This window comes from Diaphorina citri, unplaced genomic scaffold (genome assembly GCF_000475195.1).
Source record: "Diaphorina citri unplaced genomic scaffold, Diaci psyllid genome assembly version 1.1 scaffold705, whole genome shotgun sequence".
NCBI classification, from domain to species: domain Eukaryota; kingdom Metazoa; phylum Arthropoda; class Insecta; order Hemiptera; family Psyllidae; genus Diaphorina; species Diaphorina citri.
The window spans coordinates 14,023-40,436 of record NW_007378138.1 but is presented as its reverse complement, the minus strand read 5'-3'; the positions used below and the strand labels follow the sequence as shown (position 1 = coordinate 40,436).

At 37.1% G+C, this 26,414-nt stretch overlaps 1 protein-coding gene and 1 long non-coding RNA gene across 2 annotated transcripts in view; one reads left to right on the top strand and one right to left on the bottom strand.

The window, feature by feature from the left end:
* Positions 1-20,600, top strand: part of LOC103511354 (calcitonin gene-related peptide type 1 receptor-like) — a 126,533-nt gene extending 105,933 nt beyond the window's left edge. Inside the window, exons 5-12 of the mRNA XM_026825138.1 lie at positions 7,740-7,861; positions 10,216-10,277; positions 11,251-11,377; positions 14,485-14,702; positions 15,664-15,961; positions 16,735-16,776; positions 17,160-17,240; positions 19,212-20,600. Coding sequence (XP_026680939.1) covers positions 7,740-7,861; positions 10,216-10,277; positions 11,251-11,377; positions 14,485-14,702; positions 15,664-15,961; positions 16,735-16,776; positions 17,160-17,240; positions 19,212-19,259 — 998 coding nt within the window. The 3' untranslated portion in view covers positions 19,260-20,600. The remainder of the gene's footprint in view (positions 1-7,739; positions 7,862-10,215; positions 10,278-11,250; positions 11,378-14,484; positions 14,703-15,663; positions 15,962-16,734; positions 16,777-17,159; positions 17,241-19,211) is intronic.
* Positions 20,601-20,761: 161 nt separating this feature from the next.
* On the bottom strand, positions 20,762-22,239 carry LOC113468319. The gene is made up of 2 exons (XR_003392116.1): positions 21,257-22,239; positions 20,762-21,077 (listed from the first exon to the last, which is right to left on the bottom strand). It is a non-coding gene; the product is annotated as an uncharacterized LOC113468319 (long non-coding RNA).
* Positions 22,240-26,414: the final 4,175 nt, after the last annotated feature.

The following is a 26,414-nucleotide window of genomic DNA, read 5'->3' as shown; positions in this document are numbered from 1 at the left end:
GGAGAATTGCAATTGGCTTGTCAATCCATGGTTAAATTGTTAGATCCATTCTTACATTACTATTTGTTTCCACCGTAGGTACTTTCGTTATTTTCTGCCTTTTCAGTGCCCATTTTTACTTTCTTTTCTTCAGTTTTTACTGTCACTATTTTTTCCATCTTCATTTAGTCTCTGACATTTGGGATAAAGGCTTTCTGGACACTCTGAAAACTCAATGAAATGAAATGGGCCTTCTTATTGTTTCTATTACACAACACACTTATCCAGATTGTATCTTCTAGTTTACTCAAGCTTTTCCTCCTCTATTTTTTTTTTTTTCCTTTTCTTTCATCTTCTTTTTTCGTAATGAAAAAACGGATATCCACGGATTATCCAGCTCCCAATTTTTCTTCACTCTTTTTATCCGTATACACAATAAAAACAATGAGTTTATACACCTTTCATACCGAATCTTTTCGGACCCCTCGTTGAGACAAAATCACCAGAGAGAGGGGAAGAAAGAAAATATTTTTTGAAGTTTGTTGTTCTGTTTCATTTATTTTTTATTCCTACCTTTCCTGCGTTTTCTTTTCTATCTGTGGGTGTATTAGGTGATTTATCTTTATAGGCCTTTTTCTAGCATGAACTGTAGAACCCACTCAGAAAAATGGGCCTGTATACGGATTTCAAAGGTTTGATTGCGCAAGTAAGGATTGAATTCCAAAGGCCTGCGAATAATGGAAAAATTTCGCGAAATTTCCCTCTAAGGTCTACATGCAAAGCCCCTCTGCGTGAACGATCTACTGTCTGTAGTATTAAAGCACCTGAAATGAGGAAAAACCCTCTCCGATTCTATTTCTGTTCTTTCTAATTTTCTCAAACTTTTCACTCCTCTACATAAACTGTGTGAGCATTTTAACACCATCATACAGGCTGCTGCTAAATTTAGCCTTTAAATGAAGCACGTTTCAGCTCGTCTGCGAAATTAATGGGAGCTCTTTTATTTTATTTTTCAAATTGAAATTTTTTCGCCCTTCCCCGTGTATTTAACTAGATGAGAGAGAAAGTTGAGAGCAATAAAAATAGAATGTAAAAAAGTGAGTATTCTGTTAGCTGGAGGTACTCCGGACTTTTGAAGAAGAAGAAGAAGAAGAAGAAGAAGAAGAAGAAGAAGAAGAAGAAGAAGAGGGGGAAAAAAAACAGATGAACATGTTTTTCTACAATAACCTAAAACATCATCCTTTCATTGCTACAAAATAGAAGAAGACGGCGAAACGCCCATATTTTTATTTATAATTTCTTGACAATGGTAAATAATGGTTAGAGCAATAATAAACCAAAAGTAAGCAGTCGTCTGCTTTCTCCCTTAATTTGTTCAAAATAGGTCGAAAACGAAGAAAATAAATTTCAGAAAGCAAAATTGGGCGGAAAATTCGTCATTGTTAGACTGTCGAAAAATACACAGACCGGAAAATTATTCAAGACTTTGTAAAACGGGAGGAAGAGTAGGAGAGAGTTGAAAAAAAAAATCTATGGATGACTCGAGAGATGAGATAAGAAAGAAGACGAAAAAGAAAACAACGAAGAAGAAGAAGAAGGAAAAGGAGGAGGACGGGGAGAAGAAGAAATTAAATAAAATTTTTACTGTGAGGGAGACATCACACCATACGTATTGTCATTGTGACATCTCCACCAATATGACAAATATTTTGTGATGTTGACATCTCCACCAATCTTAACTCTTATTAGTGGAGATGTCAAAATTCAATTACAATGCCAAAATTTCCAAGTTCTTTGGGAGACATCACACCATACGTATTGTCATTGTGACATCTCCACCAATATGACAAATATTTTGTGATGTTGACATCTCCACCAATCTTACTCATATTAGTGGAGATGTCAAAATTCAATTACCTACAATGCCAAAATTTTCAAGTTCTTACTTAGAGCTCAGTTTTCGGTACCTACATCTCAGAATCTTGAAGGAGAATTGCAATTGGCTTGTCAATCCATGGTTAAATTGTTAGATCCATTCTTACATTACTATTTGTTTCCACCGTAGGTACTTTCGTTATTTTCTGCCTTTTCAGTGCCCATTTTTACTTTCTTTTCTTCAGTTTTTACTGTCACCATTTGTTCCATCTTCATTTAGTCTCTGACATAAGGCCTTCTGGACCCTCACAAAACTCAATGAAATGAAATGGGCCTTCTTATTGTTTCTATTACACAACACACTTATCCAGATTGTATCTTCTAGTTTACTCAAGCTTTTCCTCCTCTACTTTTTTTTTCCTTTCATCTTCTTTTTTCGTAATGAAAAAACGGATATCCACGGATTATCCAGCTCCCAATTTTTCTTCACTGTTTTTATCCGTATACACAATAAAAACAATGAGTTTATACACCTTTCCTTTTATCCGAATCTGCTCGGACCCCTCGTTGAGACAAAATCACCAGAAAGTGGGGAGAAAGAAAATATTTTTTGAAGTTTGTTGTTCTATTTCATTTATTTTTTATTCCTACCTTTCCTGCGTTTTCTTTTCTATCTGTTGGTGTATTAGGTGATCTATCTTTATAGGCCTTTTTCTAGCAATTGCCTGGAACCAAAACTACGAGTTTGCATGGAGTTGGTTTCTTTGAAAGAGAGAGAGAGAGAGAGAGAGAGAGAGAGAGAGAGAGAGAGAGAAAGAGCAGGCAAAAATGGAGAGCGAAAGAAAAATGGGAGAAAAAGGATCTTGCAACTTCTATTCATTATAAAATTTGCATATAATTTTCCGAACCACATTTATCTTAAGTCAGAAGATTAATGGTTGCTGAGATTATTTATTTAGATATTCTCTTAATTGATTAATTGAAATATTGTCACCGTGGGTACCAGCTTTGGGGGAGAACTTTTTTTTTATCTTTCCGAATTTGAAGAGAAAGAAGAAGGAAAAAGCCAGCCGTTCCAATAAATTAATCTATTTACTAAACAATGTTCACGACAAAATTCGCCCAAGGCGGGAATCGAACCCGTGACCTAGAGCTTTCAAGACATACGCGCTACCTTCCCAGCTACCTAGGCTGGGTGGATATTATAAACACCACCACCCCATTATTTTTGTTACAAAGGAAATTTCCAAGGGACAGAGGAAAAATAAAGTGTCACATTAGATTGTCTGATTTCTCCGTTTTGATAAGCAGAAAAAGAAAGAGGAGAAGCAGAATACGTAAAAGAAAAAGCGAGCGATCAAATGTCAGGAAAATTTATTGAACAGAACGCTCTAAGGAAATCCTGGAGACATAAGGTGTTAACCCTTTAATGAACGATCTTACCACAGAGAGTTTTCAGATAATCCAGAGTTTAAGAAAAACTGACCTGTGTAAATGAAATGCGGGACGTCAAAGGAAACCTTGAAAAGAGGCAGAAGATTAACTGAGTTAACTCTCAGTGGAAAGATCAGCCATTAGATTTTCTTGGTCAAAAAGTTGAGCAGCGTTTATCTTGTGATTTGTTCAGAGCAGGGGACAGTAAAATTTACATTACTTTGCCACGCGCCTCCCATTCAACTTCAGCGCGCGGCTAACTTCAGTGATCTGTAGAGCTCACAAAAGTGACTCGTACAGGACCCCAAGAGGACCTATTAGGTACATATGCCCACATCCTTCATGTGGTGAATAAGTTTGTCAAATTTAATTAAAATCGGAGAAACCATTTAAGATTCACGAGACAAACCAACATAAAACGATGAAAAATGTCGCTCTTCTCCCAGAATTTCGAACCGAATTTCTCGAAATTTCTCCTCCTTCCAACAAACATGGGTAAATTTATTATTTAACTTTTAAGATAAGATCTACAACTAGTCAGCTCCCATGGCGTAGTGGTCACTGCGCTTGCCTTGCACGCGGGAGACCAGGGTTCAATTCCCGGCGGGGTCAAGAAATTGGTATCATGCAAATGATTGATTCCGTGACTGGCTGTTGCGGGGCCCACTCAGCCTCGTGAGGAAAATGAGTAGCGACCGGTGCCAGCATGGTAGGTAAACATTGGATTTCAGGATTATTGAGATATTGGGAAAATCCTACAATGCTGCAGTGAGCACTGAGCACCAAAGTTGTGACATAATAACAAAAAGAAACTGCATTTACATTTTACAACTAGCCTGACTACAAGAGGGTTAAATGTATTGGGAATACCTAAATATTTTATCAGGCACATTAATGTAAAGTTGAAGTAAACTTACACAATGGAATCGGCGGCGTGTGATTGTAGAAAATTAATCGTTAGAAAGCAAAGCCCAAGGAGAGAAATTTTCTTATTAGAAACTTTGGATAAGTAATAACTTCAGATTTGGATTTTTCACAACTTTTTACGTAGGAATCGACCTTTTATTCATAATTTTTACCCAACTGCAACTGCTCCATTGCCCGGAACCAAAACTACGAGTTTGTATGGAGGTGGTTTCTTTGAAGAGAAATTTCAAAATCAAAAATTCTCTCTTTATTGTATTTTTTCTTGCATCGTGAGAAGCAGTCCTTTTACTGTTAAGTTTATTTCTTTACTGTTGAACTTTTTTTTTGCTAATTTGCATTTTTCCCCTAATGGAAAGTGCGGTCTGTAATTTGCATTTGATAGCTTTTGTCCTTTTTTCGCTATTCGCCAATTTTGCTGCATGTTCGGCAGGAAATGAAAAAATGAGTGAGAAAATAATGAATTGAAATTGACTTTTCATTAACGCTTGCTTTCTGCTTTCATTATGTTTTCCTCAGTAACTTTTGACTTTTTCCGATTCACTAATTCGAATAAAATTTCATTTGGAAATGAAAAAATGAGTGAGAAAATAATGAATTGAAATTGACTTTTCATTAACGCTTGCTTTCTGCTTTCATTATGTTTTCCTCAGTGACTTTTGACTTTTTCCGATTCACTAATTCGAATAAAATTTCATTTCTCCTCCTCCTCCCTAAAATAATTGGGAAGGACGAAGGAAGCAGGTGCTGAAATTTTGCGATATCCTAATTTTAACGGTTTCTAGATACCTCTACCATTGCTACATAGTAGAAGAAGTATGTAGCTACCTACCTAAAAAAAAATTCTTCTTTCTTCCTCGCCATTTTGCTTGATATCAACTACATTTCGTTAAAATCCTTTCTACTCGAATACTTTGTGACGGACATGATTTCATCCCCCGATTAAATTCGAAGAATAAAACCTAAAGAATGATATTTCTGATCTCGGGCCTATGTCTTCATAACAAGTCTTATAGGTAGGTACATACATTCGATTTTCATTTTGTACTTATTATGATTATAATAATATGACATGTAGGTATTGTAGGTCTGCTACGTATACCGAAAGAGCAAAGAAAACCTAAAGAATGATATTTCTGATCTCGGGCCTATGTCTTCATAACAAGTCTTATAGGTACATACATTCGATTTTCATTTTGTACATATGATTATAATAATATGACATGTAGGTATTGTAGGTCTGCTACGTATACCGAAAGAGCAAAGCTATAACGGAAACAAACATTTTCCTGTTCCTCTAAAGAATTGGATTAAATTTCTTGAGCATTATTGTAATTTTATCCTACCTTTGGACCTTTTTCACTTTCTACTACCTACCTACATGTAAAGCGTATAGCCCGAAAAGATTGATTATTCATTGTACTTGCGTAATGTAAAAGCAAGTCGTGTGACGTTCATACCAGATCCTTTTGAATTGTGAGGAAAAGGTTTCGTACATATTATTTTGTCTAACAAAAGAACTGCCCCAACTCTCTCTCTGTTGTTGGTTCAAGACTCAAGGAGATATTGTCGTTAAAACTCATAAGAAGAAAAAGAAGGGGAAGAAAAAGAAGAAGAATAAGAATAAAAAAAAAAAAAGGACCGAATACATTAGGTATTTTCCTTGCTATAGGATAAGGAAAGTAAAAAGAGGACATATTTTATTTTATATTGTCACTTCAGGGAAAATATCGGCCCTAAGGAGCTTCACACAAATATGGGTACCCATATGAGGTTTTCGGGGCGATAAAACCTCAGCAGTTACAGTTCCTTCTATCAAACCCTTTTTTTTTTTCTCAATTTCTCACTCCTCAACTAAAAACCAATATAAAGCGCAGAAATGTTAGTAGGCGATCGACACGTTCCGTGCGTTAGGTTGGTGGGGGGTTGATTTCAATTTTAACAAGAAATCTAAATCCGCTCTTGATGCCCCTTCGGAATTTTTGTTCAAATTGAAGTTAAACAAACTTTGGGTTAAAGCACTTTACAGGTATAGGTAGGTGGTGCTTAAAGGTATATTTCTAGGAAGTGACAGGTATCTCTAGGTAAATCCTGGATAGAAGCATGCTGTCACGTATGATGTAGGTATGCCAAGGGGATGAGAGGTAACTTACACACCTCAGTGAGTGAATGATTTACCATGTGAGTGAGTTCTATGTATATTGTATAACTTGATTGAAAAGCTCTTTGTTTGTCCAAAACTCTCGACCGGTATGTCCAATTTTGATGAAATTTCTCCGAAAGGGTCAGAATATATATTTTTTCACATGAATTTGGACTTGATCGGACCAAAGGGGCCGGGGAAGAACTAAATCAATGTTGTTGTTGTTTTAGCGGCTTTAGCTTTCGCCGGATGGCAATAGCAGCATAAAGAAAAGATTTCTTTTTGTATCTGCTATACACCGACTAAATCAATAGTCATTTCTTCTCAATAGCAATAAAAATCCATGAAATGTAACTGTTTAAGAAAGGCTCAAGCCAGCCTAGTTAGCTTGGTTAGTAGCGCGTCTGCCTTGTAAGCGCTAGACCACCGGCATAAATTAAGTTAAGGTTCAGCCAGCCTAGCTAGCTTAGTTGGTAGTGCGTCTGCCTTGTAAGCGCTAGGCCACTGGGCTCGATTCCCGCCCGAGGCGGATTTTATCCTGATGGGATAATGTTCGTTCTCGGAACGGCTGGCTTTCTCCTATCCTTCGATTCCCGCCCGGGGCGGATTTTATCCTGATGGGATAATGTTCGTTCTCGGAACGGCTGGCTTTCGTCCTAGGGTTCGATTCCCGCCCGGGGCGGATTTTATCCTGATGGGATAATGTTCGTTCTCGGAATGGCTGGCTTTCTCCTATCATGTCTTTCTTCTTTCTTCGATTTAGGGACGATAAGACCATAGCAGTTACAGTTCCCTCTGTCAAACCTCTTAGCTCGGGTTCGATTCCCGCCCGGGGCGGATTTTATCCTGATGGGATAATGTTCGTTCTCGGAACGGCTGGCTTTCTCCTATCATGTCTTTCTTCTTTCTTCGATTTAGGGACGATAAGATCATTGCAGTTACAGTTCCCTCTGTCAAACCTCTTAGAAAAAAAAAGGAAGGCTCTATTATTGCCTCAGAGGATTCGGGACATTCATGTTCCGAAAATTGCTTTGAATCTTAGCTAAAGGTAAGCTTCTTTTATCTAGGTAGGCATCTCATCCATACCTGAGAGTAAAAATTTAGGCCCTCGCGACTTACCCACCAGATTTTTTTCTCTGCTCTCTTTAATAGAAAGGCCACCAATTTTTTTTTTTTTTTTTTTTTTTTTTTTTTTTTGACATAAAATTCGGTAAATGTTCAAAACGGAATGTACCTACGCAACAAAACAACTCATTAGATGTTTCGTCCGATCTAGAATATAGGTATATTTTTTCTCAATAAGTTTCACAATTCACTGAACCATTAAGATTAGACATTAGAATAAAAAATAATACCTACCTGTCTTTATTATTTCTGTTCTTAGGATTTGGTCACAAGGATTGCACAGAAAATGGTACCTGGTACAGACATCCTGTGTCTGGCAAAGTCTGGTCCAATTATTCAGACTGCATCAATCTGGAGGACCTGGAGGTGAGAAATATGAACGTAAAATAAACTAAAATGAAATAGAATAGAAAAAACATATGAAGTAAAATCGGAATGGAATAAAATAAATTGACACAGGTAAGGTAAATGGTAGCCAGCCTAGTTAACTTGAGGCCGCGGGTTCGATTCCCAGGGCGGATTTTATCCTGATGGGATAATGTTTGTTCTCGGAACGGCTGGCTTTCTCCTATCCTGTCTTCCTTCTCTCTTTGGGCGGATTTTATCCTGATGGGATAATGTTCGTTCTCGGAACGGCTGGCTTTCTCCTATCCTGTCTTCCTTCTCTCTTCCATTTCGGGACGATAAGACCATAGCAGTTACGGTTCCCTCTGTCAAACCTCTAAAAAAAAAAAAGTAAATGGCGCATCCACTAACACGTACAAAATATTGGTTTTATTTTAGGTCTTTCTCTAGCCCACTCTATCTTTTTCCATTTCTTGAATACTTACCCTTTTAGATACCTAGTTAAATAGAGAGCTGTTAGTGACTCTTCAAATTGTGTAGGTACCTAGTGCCGAATTGTGTAGAGCTGCATAGAGTGGTTTGGACAGTTTGGGATGAGATGAACTGACCTCGTTAACGTTGTGGTTAGATTGAATACGATGTGTATTGTCGTCGTTGCGTTGAATTATCGAATCAACCATATTAACCCTAGAAGGGTAGATGTCAGTAATTTTTACTCACACCTCTGGTTTGGACAGTTTGGGATGAGATGAACTGACCTCGTTAACGTTGTGGTTAGATTGAATACGATGTGTATTGTCGTCGTTGCGTTGAGTTATCGAATCAACCATATTAACCCTAGAAGGGTAGATGTCAGTAATTTTTACTCACACCTCGTTTTTTTTTTTCGTGATATGTAATTCGAAATCGACTGAAATCAGAGTGCCAGACTGTTAATCTGTAGGAATAGCAATGTCATATAGGTAACTAGAAGTACGCGACCTCGCAAAACCATTAAGGTTACTCCAGTTCATTCCAGTCAACCAGTTTATTCATTGTACTTGCGTAATGTAAAAGCAAGTCGTGTGACGTTCACACCAGATTCTTTTGAATTGTGAGGAAAAGGTTTCGTACATAATATTATTTTGTCTAACAAAAGAACTGCCCCAACTCTCTCTCTCTGTTGTTGGTTCAAGACTCAAGGAGATATTGTCGTTAAAACTCATAAGAAGAAAAAGAAGGGGAAGAAAAAGAAGAAGAATGAGAAAAAAAAAATGACCGAATACATTAGGTATTTTCCTTGCTACAGGATAAGGAAAGTAAAAAGAGGACATATTTTATATTGTCACTTCAGGGAAAATATCGGCCCTAAGGGGCATAACACAAGTATAGGTACCAATATAAGGTTTTCGGGGCGATAAAACCTCAGCAGTTACAGTTCCCTCTATCAAACCTTCTTTTTTTTCTCTCAATTTCTCAAAACAGATCCTCAACTAAAAACCAATATAAAGCGCAGAAATGTTAGTAGGCGATCGACACGTTCCGTGCGTTAGGTTGGTGGGGGGTTGATTTCAATTTTAACAAGAAATCTAAATCCGCTCTTGATACCCCTTCGGACTTTTTGTTCAAATTGAAGTTAAACAAACTTTGGGGTAAAGCACTCTGTGGGTTAAAGCACTTTACGGGTATAGGTAGGTGGTGCTTAAAGGTATATTTCTAGGAAGTGACAGGTATCTCCAGGTAAATCCTGGATAGAAGCATGCTGTCACGTATGATGTAGGTATGCCAAGGGGGTGAGAGGTAACTTACACACCTCGGTGAGTGAATGATTTACCATGTGAGTGAGTTCTATGTATATTGTATAACTTCTATGTATATTGAAAAGCTCTTTGTTTGTCCAGAACTTTCGACAGGTATGTTCAATTTTGATGAAATTTCTCCGAAAGGGTCAGAATTTAAATTTTTTCACATGAATTTGGACTTGATCGGACCAAAGGGGCCGGGGAAGGACTAAATCAATGTTGTTGTTGTTTTAGCGGCTTTAGCTTTCGCCGGATGGCAATAGCAGCATAAAGAAAAGATTGATTTAGTCGGTGTATAGCAGATACAAAAAGAAATCTTTTTTTTATAAATATTAATTAAAAAAAGATTTCTTTTTGTATCTGCTATACACCGATCAATAGTCATTTCTTCTCACAATAGCAATAAAAATCCATGAAATGTAACCGTTAAAGGAAGGCGCTATTATTGCCTCAGATGATTCGGGACATTCATGTTCCAAAAATTGCTTTGAATCTTAGCTAAAGGTAAGCTTCTTTTATCTATAGGTAGGCATCTCCTACATACCTGAGAGTAAAAATTCAGGCCCTCGCGACTTACCAACCCGATTTTTTCCTCTCTTTAATAGGCAGACTGGATATGTCGTGTCGCTCATTGCATTGATCTCCTCATTAGTCATCTTGTCCTATTTCAAGTACGTAATCCTTACTTTATTCTATTGTTTTTAGATACCTAATCTTATTAAAATTTAACAATTGATAATTTTATTATTACCTTTATTATCAAAATTAATTCCACCTAGGCGTAGCGTAGGTGGAAAGATAGATTTTAAAATATTATACTAGGTACTCGTACCTACCTATTATCGGAAGGAAAAAATTAAATTGAAGAACTCCAAAATGCAAAGACTAAAATTGTATGAACGCCTGATAACTCTCTAGGTATGCAATGTGCGCAGCATTAATTTAAAATTATGCCAATAACATTAATAGAAAAAATTAAAAAAATCAAAAAGTGATTTTGGGGGCCAAGGTACAACCAGGCACCCTACCTTTATTATCAAAATTAATTCCACTTATAGACGTAGCGTAGGTGAAGAGATAGATTATAAATAATATTATAATAGGTACTCGTAGGTACCTAGGTATTATCGGAAGGAAAAAATTACATTGAAGAACTCCAAAATGCGAAGACTAAAATTGTATGAACGCCTGATAACTCTCTAGGTATGCAATGTGCGCAGCATTAATCACGCTTCTCCGTTTCAGCCTTGGAGGCTAACGCGTCTGTCTGGTAAGCGCTGGGTTGCGGGTTCAATTCCCGTCCGGGGCGGATTTTATCCTAAACAGATCTCTTTCTTCGAATGGCAAGTTTTCTCCTATCCTGTCTTTCTTTTCTCTTCGCATTCAGCCTTGGAGGCTAACGCGTCTGTCTGGTAAGCGCTGGGTTGCGGGTTCAATTCCCGTCCGGGGCGGATTTTATCCTAAACAGATAAGGCTCTTTCTTCGAATGGCAAGTTTTCTCCTATCCTGTCTTTCTTTTCTCTTCGCAAACCTAGCAGTTACAGTTCCCTCTATCAGACGTGTTAGGAAATCAATTTTTATTTCGTTTCTAATACCTAATTTCAATTTTTTTAATCAATTCTTAATTTATTTTCCTCATTTCAGATCTCTCCGTTGTCCTCGGATCACAGTTCACAAAAACCTGTTCACCTCATTCAGTATAAACAATTTCCTGTGGTTACTTTGGTACCAGTTTGTCATACCAAATCCGTCTGTGTCCTTCGAAAACGGGGTAAGAAAGCATTTCCTGTGGTTACTTTGGTATCAGTTCGTCATACCAAATCCGTCTGTGTCCTTCGAAAACGGGGTAAGAAAGCAAAGCAACGTTGCATGTGGTTGGTATTCGGATGGGAACCATCTGGTTAATCACATTCTTATTGTCATTAGAGTACCCACACTATCCACTATCCAGCGATAGTTAATAACCTCTCTTATTACGCTTCTTCAAATAAAAGGATTATAACCTAGAGACAAAATGAATTTTGAAGTCCTCCCGGAAACAATCGAAGGATTTAGGAATTCAAATTTTCAAGTCTTATCGAGGTATTAGAGATATTAGTAAATTAAGAAGTCTATGAAATTGAAAATCATATTATATCTTTCTGAATAAATTTCAAGAATACGGTCAGCCTAAGGGCTTTCTTACCTTAAAAATCCAGGTATACCATCTCAAATATTCAAAATAATCTTCTTAAATAGTTCAATACTACGTAAGAAAGCAAAGCAACGTTGCGTGTGGTTGGTATTCGGATGGGAACCATCTGGTTAATCACATGCTTCTTGTCATTAGAGTACCCAAACTATCCAGCGATAGTTAATAACCTCTCTTATTACGCTTCTTCAAAATAAAAGGATTATAACCTAGAGACTAAATGAATTTTGAAGTTAGAGACAAAATGAATTTTGAAGTCCTCCCGGAAACAATCGAAGGATTTAGGAATTCAAATTTTCAAGTCTTATCGAGGTATTAGAGATAGGTATTAGTAAATTAAAAAGTCTATGAAATTGAAAATCATATTATAGGTACCTATCTATCTCAATAAATTTCAAGAATACGGTCAGCCTAAGGGCTTTCTTACCTTAAAAATACAGGTATACCATCTCAAATATTCAAAATAATCTTCTTAAATAGTTCAATACTACATACCTACCTAATATCTGACGTCAGTTGAGTAAGGAGAAGGAAATATCCCACTCCAACTGAAATTGGCGAACACAAAACCCCTCAAGTAAAATGAGTAGCACAAGCCACCCCCAGTCCAACTGGTAACTAATTCTTCTCCTTTACTTGAAGAAGTTTGACAAAGTCGTCAAAAGCTCAATGCCAACAAAACTGTAAAGGTAACGCCAGTGGTTTGGCTTCCATCATAGCGTTGGCTAGCATGAATTCTGTTGATGTCCCCATCATTATCATCATAGGTTTGACTAGCATGTCTCTCATGTCCATAGTAAGAAGCATGTCCATGTCCCTACAGTTAGTTAACATGCAAATCTGTGGGCCTGGGTCCTAATACACATAACCTTGTTGTTCTTATCCCTAAACCCATTTATTCCCAAGGGGTCCGCATTAATTTAAATTGGGTTAACCCATTTATTGGGATCCCCATTAAGTTTACTTTGGTCACTCAATTCAACACTTTCGTAAAATAATTTGTAAAGGAAGCTCCATAGAAAAATTGAAGAGTGAAACGAAAGCAGAAACCTACATAGTATTTTGCCTAAGGTTTAAAATTAGCAGCTGTATTAGCAGGACATAAAATGGCTTCATTAATGGGACTAAAAGCAAAATGCCTTGTATTTTGCTAGGTTTGGGTGGGGTTTGGATTTCCAGGACATAAAATGACTACTAAAACGGTTTGGCGACCGCTATTTCTTCCCCAGTCCACAGTGTGAGGTGCAAATGAATGAAAAATAGTGGCCATTAGTTGTAGAATAATAAATACGTCCTCATGTGTGTACGACAAACCCTGAAGTGGCCTTTTGTTTATCCGTATTAATATCCATCCCATTAAGTTGCACAAGAGTTTTTCCAATCCATTTGAACTTTTCAAAATGAATGAAAAATAGTGGCCATTAGTTGTAGAATAATAAATACGTCCTCATGTGTGTACGACAAACCCGAAGTGGCCTTTTGTTTATCCGTATTAATATCCATCCCATTAAGTCGCACAAGAGTTTTTCCAATCCATTTGAACTATGAATGAAAAATAGTGGCCATTAGTTGTAGAATAATAAATACGTCCTCATGTGTGTACGACAAACCCGAAGTGGCCTTTTGTTTATCAGTATTAATATCCATCCCATTAAGTCGCACAAGAGTTTTTCCAATCCATTTGAACTTTTCAAATTGCTGCCATGTTTCGCTCAATCATTGTGAACACCATCCATACTGTGGGAGTGTGTGGAGTCTAGGTATTGGTTTGGACAGTTTGGGATGAGATGAACTGACCTCGTTAACGTTGTGGTTAGATTGAATACGATGTGTATTGTCGTCGTTTTTGTTGTCGTTGCGTTGAGTTATCGAATCAACCATATTAACCTTTAGAAGGGTAGATGTCAGTAATTTTTACTCACACCTCGTTTCTTTTCGTGATATGTAATTCGAAATCGACTGAAATCAGAGTGCCAGACTGTTAATCTGTAGGAATAGCAATGTCATATAACTAGAAGTACGCAACCTCGCAAAACCATTAAGGTTACTCCAGTTCATTCCAGTCAACGATCAGGATTTGGTCACAAGGATTGCACAGAAAATGGTACCTGGTACAGACATCCTGTGTCTGGCAAAGTCTGGTCCAACTATTCAGACTGCATCAATCTGGAGGACCTGGAGGTGAGAAATATGAACGTAAAATAAACTGAAATGGAATAGAAAAAACATATGAAGTAAAAAATCGGAATGGAATAAAATAAAATAAAGTGACACAGGTAAGGCAAATGGCGCATACTTACCTTTTTTTTTCTTTTTCTTTTTCCATTTCTTGAATACTTACCCTTTTAGATCGATGGTGGGATTCGAACCCGGGACCTTCTGCATGGCAAGCAAGCGCGTTACCACTGGACCAACCGTGCCCCCAGTTCCAGAATGTTCAACGAACGGTCAAGTGTTTTACAGGCCATTAGACGAGAGTGAGGGTACTGTGAATTGAACGGTGGTTTTGAATATTCCAATGTGATCACCAGTAAGAACATTCAGACTGTACTTGATTGGAGTGTAATCATGGCCATTAAAGTGTGTCCAGACATCGATGTCGATCAACGACCGGTTGACTATGTTTGGACACACCTTTATATTGAGAATCTAGCTCAATTAACATTTTAAAACCTCTTTTCCCTCAGATTTCCTGCCAAATTCTTCACGTCGTCCTTCACTACTTCCTGCTCAGCAACTACTTCTGGATGTTGGCCGAAGGTCTCTATCTGCACACGCTCCTGGTGTGCGCTTTCTTCTCAGAGGACAAACTGGTGCGCTGTCTGTATTTGGTTGGGTGGGGCTTTCCACTGCTCATCATATCGGTCTACACTGGACTCCGAATCAAACATGGTGACACGGAAGAGTAAGTTGACCTTGAAAGGCGCCTGAGAGGAAGATAATCACTGGGTGAATCGAATTTGGGTGGTATGGCTAAGTAAGTATGACTAGATTACACGAGGGACGAGCGGACGAGGTTAGTAGGCAGTTCAGCTACTGGACTCAGGTAAACACCACTGGCATTTTCCAATCTAGTTGGACAAACTTCCAATAATTTGATGAACGGCGTGACGTAGGCCATACTACAGACGAAGCGTGATTTTATCGACCCAAAAAAATTGAGGTCTTCGGGGTTATCACGGGAGCATTGCTTTCAGTAAATTCCCCTCAGGGGGGAAACCCACAGACTGCTGGGGTAAAGTCTCATTCGAGTAGGACTTTTTAGTCTCATTCGAGTAGGATAAACAAGGCATATTCTATTCTATTCCCTTACAACGCCCTCCTCTTCCAGATGTTGGATCAACGACAGCAAGTTCTCCACCGTGCTCCTCCTGCCCGTCTGTTTCTCCATGGCACTCAACCTCTTCTTCCTCTGCAACATTGTCCGCGTTCTTCTCATCAAACTTCGTGAAGAGTAAGTTGACCTTGAAAGGCGCCTGAGAGGAAGATAATCACTGGGTGAATCGAATTTGGGTGGTATGGCTAAGTAAGTATGACCAGATTACACGAGGGACGAGCGGACGAGGTTAGTAGGCAGTTCAGCTACTGGACTCAGGTAAACACCACTGGCATTTTCCAATCTAGTTGGACAAACTTCCAATAATTTGATGAACGGCGTGACGTAGGCCATACTACAGACGAAGCGTGATTTTATCGACCCAAAAAAATTGAGGTCTTCGGGGTTATCACGGGAGCATTGCTTTCAGTAAATTCCCCTCAGGGGGGAAACCCACAGACTGCTGGGGTCAAGGGACTTTTTAGTCTCATTCGAGTAGGATAAACAAGGCATATTCTATTCTATTCCCTCACAACCTCTCCTCTTCCAGATGTTGGATCAACGACAGCAAGTTCTCCACCGTGCTCCTCCTGCCCGTCTGTTTCTCCATGGCGCTCAACCTCTTCTTCCTCTGCAACATTGTCCGCGTTCTTCTCATCAAACTGCGCAACGCCCCGGGCAACGCCAACTCCCGCCCTTCCCGCCAAGTCATCCAGGGATTCCGAGCGACGCTGCTTCTCTTCCCGCTGCTGGGGGTGCATTACTTCCTGACCCCGTTCCGGCCCGAGCCGGGGCATTCTCTGGAGCCGGCCTATGAGTATACCCTGGCCGCCAGCGCGTCCTTTCAGGTGGTGCACAGTTTACGTTTAGATAACTTTTCATTTTGATGATGACTCCACGGAAACAGAACAATGAGGATTTTTTTTAACTCTCATTAGGTGCAATATTCCTACATATTGGACTCCTGTTAGGTGCAATATTCCTACATATTGGACTCCGCACACAGGAATTCCGTCAGAAAGGACCCCCATTTCAATGTAATGTAATGTAGGTGACCTTTTCATTTTGATGATGACTCCACGGAAACAGAACAATGAGGATTTTTTTTAACTCTCATTAGGTGCAATATTCCTACATATTGGACTCCGCACACAGGAATTTCGTCAGAAAGGACCCCCATTTCAATGTAATGTAGGTGACCTCTTGAAGTGTAGGTATTATAAATTGTGGCAGAATGAACAATTTTCAACCAGCCTCTGTAACTCAGAGGTAGAATGTTGGAATTGTAAAGGCGGGGATAGGGTTCGAGTCCCAGTAGAACCTACCGACGCGAGGGCAACTTACAAATTTAGTAGTTAATAGTTGGAGGCAATTTCCAAATGTATAATGCTCTATCTACCACCTCTTGAAGTGTAGGTATTATAAATTGTGGCAGAATGAACAATTTTCAACCAGCCTCTGTAACTCAGAGGTAGAATGTTGGAATTGCAAAGGCGGGGATAGGGTTCGAGTCCCAGTAGAACCTACCGACACGACGGCAACTTATAAATTATAAATTTAGTAGTTAACAGTTGGAGGCAATTTCCAAATGTATAATGCTCTATCTACTTTTTCTTTCCAGGGATTATGTGTGGCCATTTTGTTCTGCTTCTGCAATGGAGAGGTAATTATCTATTGCTTATTTAGGTGAGAGGTCTCTCCTGATATATTCATAAAAGTAGCTAATTGCGGGCTGCCTAATGCCTATGCTTCTTTTCGAATTTGTTCTGCTTCTGCAATGGAGAGGTAATTATCTATTGCTTATTTAGGTAAGAGGTCTCTCCTGATATATTCATAAAAGTAGCTAATTGCGAGCTGCCTAATGCCCATGCTTCTTTTCGAATACAAATATGGAAAAATATCATTTCCGTCAAGACTGTGTCACAAAAGATCTACCCAGGTCGCAGTGACAAAGGGCGTTTATTAAAGCCGATGGCCCTAATTATACCCATGGTATCAATACCAGTCCAACAATACTAAATCCTCAATCTTCTCGTTTCTCCGCAGGTGGTGGCTCAGATGAAGCGCAGGTGGGCGTATGTCACGTTTCGACCGCGCACCAACTCCTACACCGCCACCACGGTTTCGGTACGTCAGATAAGACTGGCTAACTGCCCTACTACTCAACAGCTTGACTAGTACGTGGTTTTCTTGACGGGAGCCTTGGCTGTCCGCCGGGTCCCTGTATAGGAGTTTGCCGCTTCAAAAGTTGAACCCCGTAGTTGCCCACAAAATGTTTCGTAGTTGTCTGAAAATTTGAAAGTTCGTATTAGTTGTCTGCAAAATCGGTAGTTGACTAGTCTACCACGTATGTAAAATTCACCTCACCTGCATTAGGTATGATGTTATTTAAAAAACCAAAGTGTCCTATACAAGAAATAGAAATTTTACTGTATCTAGATAAAGTAGGCAGGTAACTCTGGAATTGAGACCCAATAGGTACCCAGTATTATTTTTGTTGTTGTTTATATTTTATAGGCCCTGTAAGTTTGAGAGGGTATTGTTAATTTACCAATATTTTCTCTTGAAAATGTTCGTGAGATAACAAACACCAACAATACCCCCTCAACGCATCTTTTCCTACTGTATTTCCCACCGTTTGATTTTTATTTGTAGTCTTTGTTTTTTCTCTAGATGTTTTCCTTATTTTGTCTTGTTTCATATCTGACCCTGTTATGTTGTGTTGTAAAATGAGTAGCACAAGCCACCCCCAGTCCAACTGGTAACTAATTCTTCTCCTTTACTTGAAGAAGTTTGACAAAGTCGTCAAAAGGTCAATGCGAACAAAACTGTAAAGGTAACGCCAGTGGTTTGGCTTCCATCATAGTGTTGGCTAGCATGAATTCTGTTGATGTCCCCATCATTATCATCATAGGTTTGACTAGCATGTCTCTCATGTCCATAGTAAGAAGCATGTCCATGTCCCTACAGTTAGGACCGTAAAACAAAATCACATCATCGTTTCTCATGTCTTGTACGCTTCCTGCTGATGTTACTGCTGATAAATCTTTTCATGATCATTTTTGCAAAGGAAATCTTCGCTTTTCCTATTAGGTATTATCTTCATGTAAGCTAGAAGTTGTTTCTTGTTCGCTTAGAGACTTTTACTGTGCTGTTGCAATGTTAGTACAAATATGATTTTTTTTTTTTACCTAACTTGTAAGTATATTTTTTCCGTCAAGCTCATTTGATTTCCAATGTGGTAAAACCGTTTTTACATTTACGAATGTTCCTTTCTATTCTTCCTAAGAGTTGTCCTATAACTCCATTGATTCGCCGCCAAAATGGAATGCCTAGAAGAAATTGCTTGCTCAAGTACCGTATGCATTTTGCATGAACACCTAGTAGAATTTCTAAATTCATGTCAAGCTAGTTGTTAATGACTTTTTAACTTTTTTTTTTTTTTTTTTTTTTTTATTCCTTGTTTGATTGATCTCCATATTGTAGGCCATTTTTTTTTTTTTTTTTTTTTTTTTTTTTTGTATTCCTTGTTTGATTGATCTCCATATTGTAGGCCATTTTTGTATTATTGTTACCCAAATTGCTCATTTTATTTTTTGCTTTTGGATTGTAGACTAGGTCGATCTCTTCAATATTACTAGTAGAAGTAAATCCCGAACAGCCCATCAGGCAATAGGTACCTAGTGTTCAGACAGGTCACCTATACAGATACTCACAATATCTGACTTGTAACTTACAAATCCCGAACAGCCCATCAGGCAATAGGTACCTAGTGTTCAGACAGGTCACCTATACAGATACTCACAATATCTGACTTGTAACTTAATAGCGACCTTCAAAATTTCCAAAATTTTACACGGACCTATTCCACATTTTCCTCAATGACGTATTCCTTTAAAACGCCTTCATTGCACGCTATGCAAAAGGCACACAATAAACATTTCCGGAAGAATACACAACTTCTCCCATGTAAACAATGTGAAAATGAAGGCGCAAGATAGCTTTACGTTTTCAACCGTTAGTATACAGAGTTGTATGTTGAGATTGTTTAGTTTTCGTTCTCCCATCTGATCCTTTTTGTTTTGCTTCTGCTTTCAGTTCATTAGATCAACAGCAGGTCCACTGACATGTGAAGACAATGTCTAAATACTAGGAGTATGTCCACACGTACCTTCATACCAACTATCTCAACCATTTTTTTCAAAAAGACTGTGATGCTTTGTTTAGCTTTAATGTTAGTTTGTAAGTTTAATTTTACCGATTTTATATTACCGATATCTAAATGTTTTCTACTTATAAGGGGAGTGTTGATGTTTCTGTTGGTAGATCATGCGATAGTACATTCAAATCCAATTCTTTGAATAGAGTTAGTGTTAGAGGCCCTCCTCAAAACATTACAGAAAGTAGTTTAGGATTCTGAACAGGACGTAGGTAAATTGTTTGAATTTCTAACCATACATAATGAGATTAAGATTTAGACTAAATGAAACAGTATACTATCTGTCTAATAGTACTTTAACCAATATTGGTTCAACCAGGCATAGCTTGTTGTACGTCACAATCTAGGTTTCCAAATAGACAAAGATATTTTGGAATAACATTGCTTTGATTAGTTTTTGGAAAAATTGATTGATGACAGTATCAATAACGCAGCTGATTTACATATTTATTGTTTAATCATTGTTAACTGATGTAGTAATCGTTAAGGTTTAGGTAGGTACCCACTAGGTACCCATTTGTTTGGTTTGATAGTTTTTCTTGACGCGGAATTTGGTAGTAAACAAATACGAGGTTTTAGGTTTACTACATGTTATGTATTTTATTAGGTACTTATTACTATGAAAAATACCTTCCCCCTGTAATAAATAATTATGTGCCATAATAATATGAAATGGTGGGCTATTTTTCTTATGGTAATCATCAATATGGAAGAATTTGGTTCGTCCTAGTTTGTTCACTGTAAAAAATAGCCCATTTTATTATACATCGTACTTCTTAAGATATTTTTCAATATCTTCTACTAATTTTCTGTTTGATGAACCGTAGATGTCCAAGTCTTCAGGGTCCTTCACTAAGCACTAACATTTTTTTTTACTCATAATGATAGCATTATTAGATACGACCAATTGAACATTTGAAAGCTCTAGTTGAAAAATCCATTTGTTCGATTTAATATGGTACTCTCAGTACTTTTTCTTGTGGCATTCGATGATTTTGTCAAAAAACTGTTTCTCATATTCTCCAAATCTGTCAATAAGTAAAAATAAGAATAAAATAAATGCTTTCTTTATAAAGGTCAAAATAATCATGTTTATAGGGTAACAAAATGGGAAATTCTTATTCTCATTTCTCCCATTTGGAATATTATGGAGGCTACTGTGTACCTGGGGAACACTACCTTGGAAATAAATCAGAAACTCCAGGTCTGAAAACACGTTGAGAAAAGAATCTTTATTTAGTTTGGGTAGGAAAAAAAAAAAAATAAATTAAAATAAATGCTTTCTTTATAAAGGTCAAAATAATCATGTTTATAGGGTAACAAAATGGGAAATTCTTATTCTCATTTCTCCCATTTCCCATTTGGAATATTATGGAGGCTACTGTGTACCTGGGGAACACTACCTTGGAAATAAATCAGAAACTCCAGGTCTGAAAACACGTTGAGAAAAGAATCTTTATTTAGTTTGGGTAGGAAAAAAAAATAAAACAAAACACATAACAAAAGAACCATTAAAACATCATGTACCTAATGAATATTTATGACTAGCTTAGTTTTCAAGCTTTTGCTTAGGTAAGATTTTTATTTTGTTTTGCATCTCCAGAAGGTACTCACTAAAAGCCTAGATACTAATAGGTATATTTGAGTAAACCTAAAGAACATTGCCCAAGTAGAGGTAGCACCATTTTTATTATCATGGGTATCCTCAAACAGGTTCCAGTGCTTGATATATTGTATTTACCTACCTAATATTAGGTATATTATAATCTATTTATAAGCCGTGGTATAATTTGCCGATATTTTCATGCTTTTTTTTAATGTTTTTGAGTTTTTTTCATGTTTGTGTGTAGTTGCAATATTTATGTACCTACTAACTATACCGATGAATTGAATTGCTTGATTATTTCATATTGTATTTACCTACCTAATATTAGGTATATTATAATCTATTTATAAGCCGTGGTATAATTTGCCGATATTTTCATGCTTTTTTTTTAATGTTTTTGAGTTTTTTTCATGTTTGTGTGTAGTTGCAATATTTATGTACCTACCTACTAACTATACCGATGAATTGAATTGCTTGATTATTTTAAATAGTTACTCAAGATAGTCATTTCTAATTTCTAGTGTTAAAACTGATGCCAAAAATTATTTTCTAGCAAATTGTTTTAAAAAAATCAACTTAAATTGTCCTTCATGGACACTTACTATATTTGATAGATATGTATTTTTATAAGAAAGTCATAACTATCTATCATCTTCCAAGAACTAAATTGTCTCATTGGTGTTTTCTTTGTATTATTTTTGTCAAATACCTAATTAAGTTTGTGATATTGATTCTATTGTAAAGAATTTATTATAATGAGAAAAATGAAATATTTGGATAAATAAATAAATTTAAACACCATAAATTATTAAACAATAATTATATAAACTACTAAATTAGATCTTATTATTTCATTTTCATTGGTCCACATTGAATTGTTAGTTGTGCAGATTCTAATAGAGGATTTTATTAAAAAATTCACCCTTATAAGAATGTATTCAATCAAATACGCTCTCTAATGGTGAAGATCATTTTTATTGGCCTTGAATTCTACAACTTTATAAAAAAATTCTTCTAACTCACTCAATTGGACCAACTACTGACTCTACTACCTAAAAGTACAAAATTTGTTTCTTTAGTTTTACATGTGAGAGTGTAAGTAATTATGTGGCTAGTTATGCAGATTTGCAGATACGAGGGATCTTCAACGAAAAAGGTATTTATTAGGTACCAGATAAATATTAGGTCTCTCCACCAACCCATCTTTATGAGTTTATGCAGGTAGGTATAAGTCACGTAGGTAATACACTAATATCTAATAAAGCCTTGAGATCTTCTCAAAAGATTCTATTTGATCCTATGTGAGTACCAACTGTTAGCAAAATACGTGTTTCTTTCGTCTCTCTGATACATTTGATTCAGATGAAATGTTTGTGTTTTCTGAACTTGGTCCTTTTTGACGGATATGATCAAACTGGGTGTTCCGATCAGTTGAATCTTTAAGATCGTTCTTTGCAGTTCTAATAGGGTTTTGTAGAATACTTTCAGGCATAGATAGTTGTTTAATCAATCGTTTTCGTCTCTCTGATACATTTGATTCGGATGAAATGTTTGCGTTTTCTGAACGTGGTCCTTTTTGACGGATCTGATCAAACTGGGTGTTTCCATCAGTTGAACCTTCAAGATCGTTCGTTCGTCTCTCTGATACATTTGATTCAGATGAAATGTTTGTGTTTTCTGAACTTGGTCCTTTTTGACGGATATGATCAAACTGGGTGTTTCCATCAGTTGAATCTTCAAGATCGTTCGCAAAAGTCGGTAAAGAATTTTGTCGTTTCGTGGTTGAAGCATCATCATCGGGCTACCCATAGACAAACGGAAGAATAAAATTAGAAACGACATGTAAAAAGAAACCATCACCATCGGGCTACCCATAGACAAACGGAAGAATAAAATTAGAAACGACATGTAAAAAGAAAATCACAGGTTATTTTACACATTACTGTTAATAGAAACACTGTCAAGCTAACTACCAATAACGATTTCACTCTTATTACCTGTACACGATGGTTTTCCTTGTCACAGACGTAAATAAATCCGGGTCTTCTCAAAAGATTCTATTTGATCCTATGTGAGTACCAACTGTTAGCAAAATACGTGTTTCTTAGTATTAAAAGACTTGAATTCTATGATTTTCTCGGTCACAAACTAATATGTTTCCGTTGCTCATAACCGCTACACCTTCGAGGCCTTTGAACTCTCCATCTCCAGATCCCCAACAACCAAAGGCCCTCAAGAACTGTCCATCGGGAGTGACATCACCATCGGGCTACCCATAGACAAACGGAAGAATAAAATTAGAAACGACATGTAAAAAGAAAATCACAGGTTATTTTACACATTATTGTTAATAGAAACACTGTCAAGCGAACTACCAATAACGATTTCACTCTTATTACCTGTACACGATGGTTTTCCTTGTCACAGACGTAAATAAATCCAATCCTGTTATTACCGGAGTCACCGACAGATATGTAACCCTGGTCGTCCACAGCAACTCCTCTGAAATGAGAAACATGATTCAAGTTAAGTCTGATAGGCCGGGTGGTGCTGCGAACTCTTGACGTTCGCGTGCCTCCCGGCGCGCTATTGACCGATTCGATTGACGGCTACGCCAGCGAGACAATCGAACTCGCCTTCGGCGTTTCCGTAACTTCCAAACTCTTTCGTAAATATTCCATCAGAGTCGAATACCTGCAATTGAAGACAAATTTTAATTGGGGTATAGTTATAAAGTCCTGAAATTTAAATTGCAGAGATTCATTCCTTCAAAAAAGCCCTGACTTTGCCCCAAAATGATTAGCTCATCCCAAGCAATGAAATTGTGAAGGCAGTAGTGTCAAGTACAGTGAAAATATTATTACAGACGAAAATATTATTACAGACGACGGGAGTATTTACACCTACTGTTCAAGTGATAATATTCTCTTAGGAAGCCTCAAATGAAATTTTAAGCATTTCTATTGCAATCAGCGTGTTTCGAACTTCCTTTATCAGCGAAGAAAAAAAAAAAAGTGGTTGAGCCCCATTCCTTCAAAAAAGCCCTGACTTTGCCCCAAAATGATTAGCTCATCCCAAGCAATGAAATTGTGAAGGAAATAGTGTCAAGTACAGGGAAAATATTATTACAGACGATTAAATGTTAATCGAGATTATTTACACTTACTGTTCAAGTGATAATATTCGCTGTCCTATCTCCTGCCTAATAGCTAATAGACTGAAAAATATAATGACCGTGTTGTGATTGTGGATTCTGGAGTGTGATCTGAACGAATAGTGGAAATCGGGCTTTCTAGAGTTACCTTAAAAAGCAACCATGTACATATAAGGAACAGTATTCTGTACAAGTATAAAGGAATGTACAATTTGCAAGATAACTGTAAATGGAACAAAGATAACAGGTATTTCTGAAAGTGTTACAGATTCATCGTTCAAAAGGAGCTATAAATAATGTTCCATTATCGCCCTTTGTGTAAAGAGAGTGAAACTGCAGCTCTTTAATTTTACAGCCTGTCTTTGCAAGAGATTCATGTTTCAGCTACCAATAAATCCGAGAGCATCTGTTGTTATGCCCCAGGGGTAATTGAATTTCCCATCAGCCGTGCCTTGACTTCCAAATGCACGTAAGAATCTTCCAGAAGGATCCATAACCTGTACGAGGATAATAAAGAGAGAAATGTTATTGGTAGAAACTTGAAATTGAGCCCTCTATTTGAAAATAAGATAAGTGAAAACCTAACAAATTTAAAATTTATACACCGCTTTCAGGAAAAAAAGTTGCTCTATGTCTTCAAATATTGTCCATAATTACCCCCACTTTCTTAGTAAAATAAAACAAAAGGCACTTACCTGTATTCTGTGGTTATAGCGATCAGCAATTATAAATTGACCGATTCGATTGACGGCTACGCCAGCGAGACAATCGAACTCGCCTTCGGCGTTTCCGTAACTTCCAAACTCTTTCGTAAATATACCATCAGAGTCGAATACCTGCAATTGAAGACAAATTTTAATTAGGGTATAGGTAGTTATAAAGTTCTGAAATTTAAATTGCAGAGATGCAGGTTTCAATGTTTGTTGTTCCTACAAATTCTAGTGTTATACAATTAGTAGAAAAGTATTTCTTATCGTATGTTTATGTTACTAGTTGTGAGTGTGTTGGAAAATCAAATATTTGAAACTTTGTATCCTACATGAAAGTGTTTAGTATGGTTCTGTTTTCACTCATGCAAAACATTTCACACTAAGCATCGATTGATTGTTGTTATTTAGTCTCAATGAGAATAATTTCGTAGATCCTTGTGTTCATCCTAGTTTGAATTAAACTTCACAAACGACAAGAGAATCTGAACAATTACTCGAGAAAGAAAAAGCAACACTGTTTCTATGGGCTCTTGATATCAGTTCATACCGTTAATACCTGAGCTTTTGTACAATAAGAGGATTCAAATGCAAATCAAATGTTGCAAGTGTTGAAACGACAATCCCCCTTTTTTTCAATGAAACGTAGAGAATATAATCCTTAGCACGTACTAAACTCATTTCGAGTACACTACGAGTACAGTAGCAACACACTGGCGCTGGAAGCAGATTCCACTTGTAGTCTATTTCTGGAACACCTTTCTTGATAGAGTCGAATTGTTGTGTTGTCCCCGTCCTCCTACAAAGGAAACAAATCCAAAGTTTTAACATTACTTCCCTCCTGACCTTCATGCAAAAATTTCCATAAAGAGAGCAGTACCTACTCAATTAAATGGGGAAAATTAAATTCAGAAATTTCTTTCCACCACACCAATAACAAATTATAGCAGAACCCTTTATTTAATGCTTTAACGCTTCGACTAAATCTGCTGGACTAATAATCACTTCATTACTATTCCATACTTCTCCACTGTTTCAGTCTTTATCTCCTTAACTTTTAGCTTTAGTCTATTCTGAATCTGAATAACCCAATAAACTTTACTACTATACTGTACTCGTAGTGTACTCGAAATGAGTTTAGTACGTGCTAAGGATTATATCATCTACGTTTCATTGAAAAAAAAGGGGGATTGTCGTTTCAACACTTGCAACATTTGATTTGCATTTGAATCCTCTTATTGTACAAAAGCTGAGGTATTAACGGTATGAACGTATATCAAGAGCCCATAGAAACAGTGTTGCTTTTTCTTTCTCGAGTAATTGTTCAGATACTGTATTCTCTTGTCGTTTGTGAAGTTTAATCCAAACTAGGATGAACACAAGGATCTACGAAATTATTCTCATTGAGACTAAATAACAACAATCAATCGATGCTTAGTGTGAAATGTTTTGCATGAGTGAAAACAGAACCATACTAAACACTTTCATGTAGGATACAAAGTTTCAAATATTTGATTTTCCAACACACTCACAACTAGTAACATAAACATACGATAAGAAATACTTTTCTACTAATTGTATAACACTAGAATTTGTAGGAACAACAAACATTGAA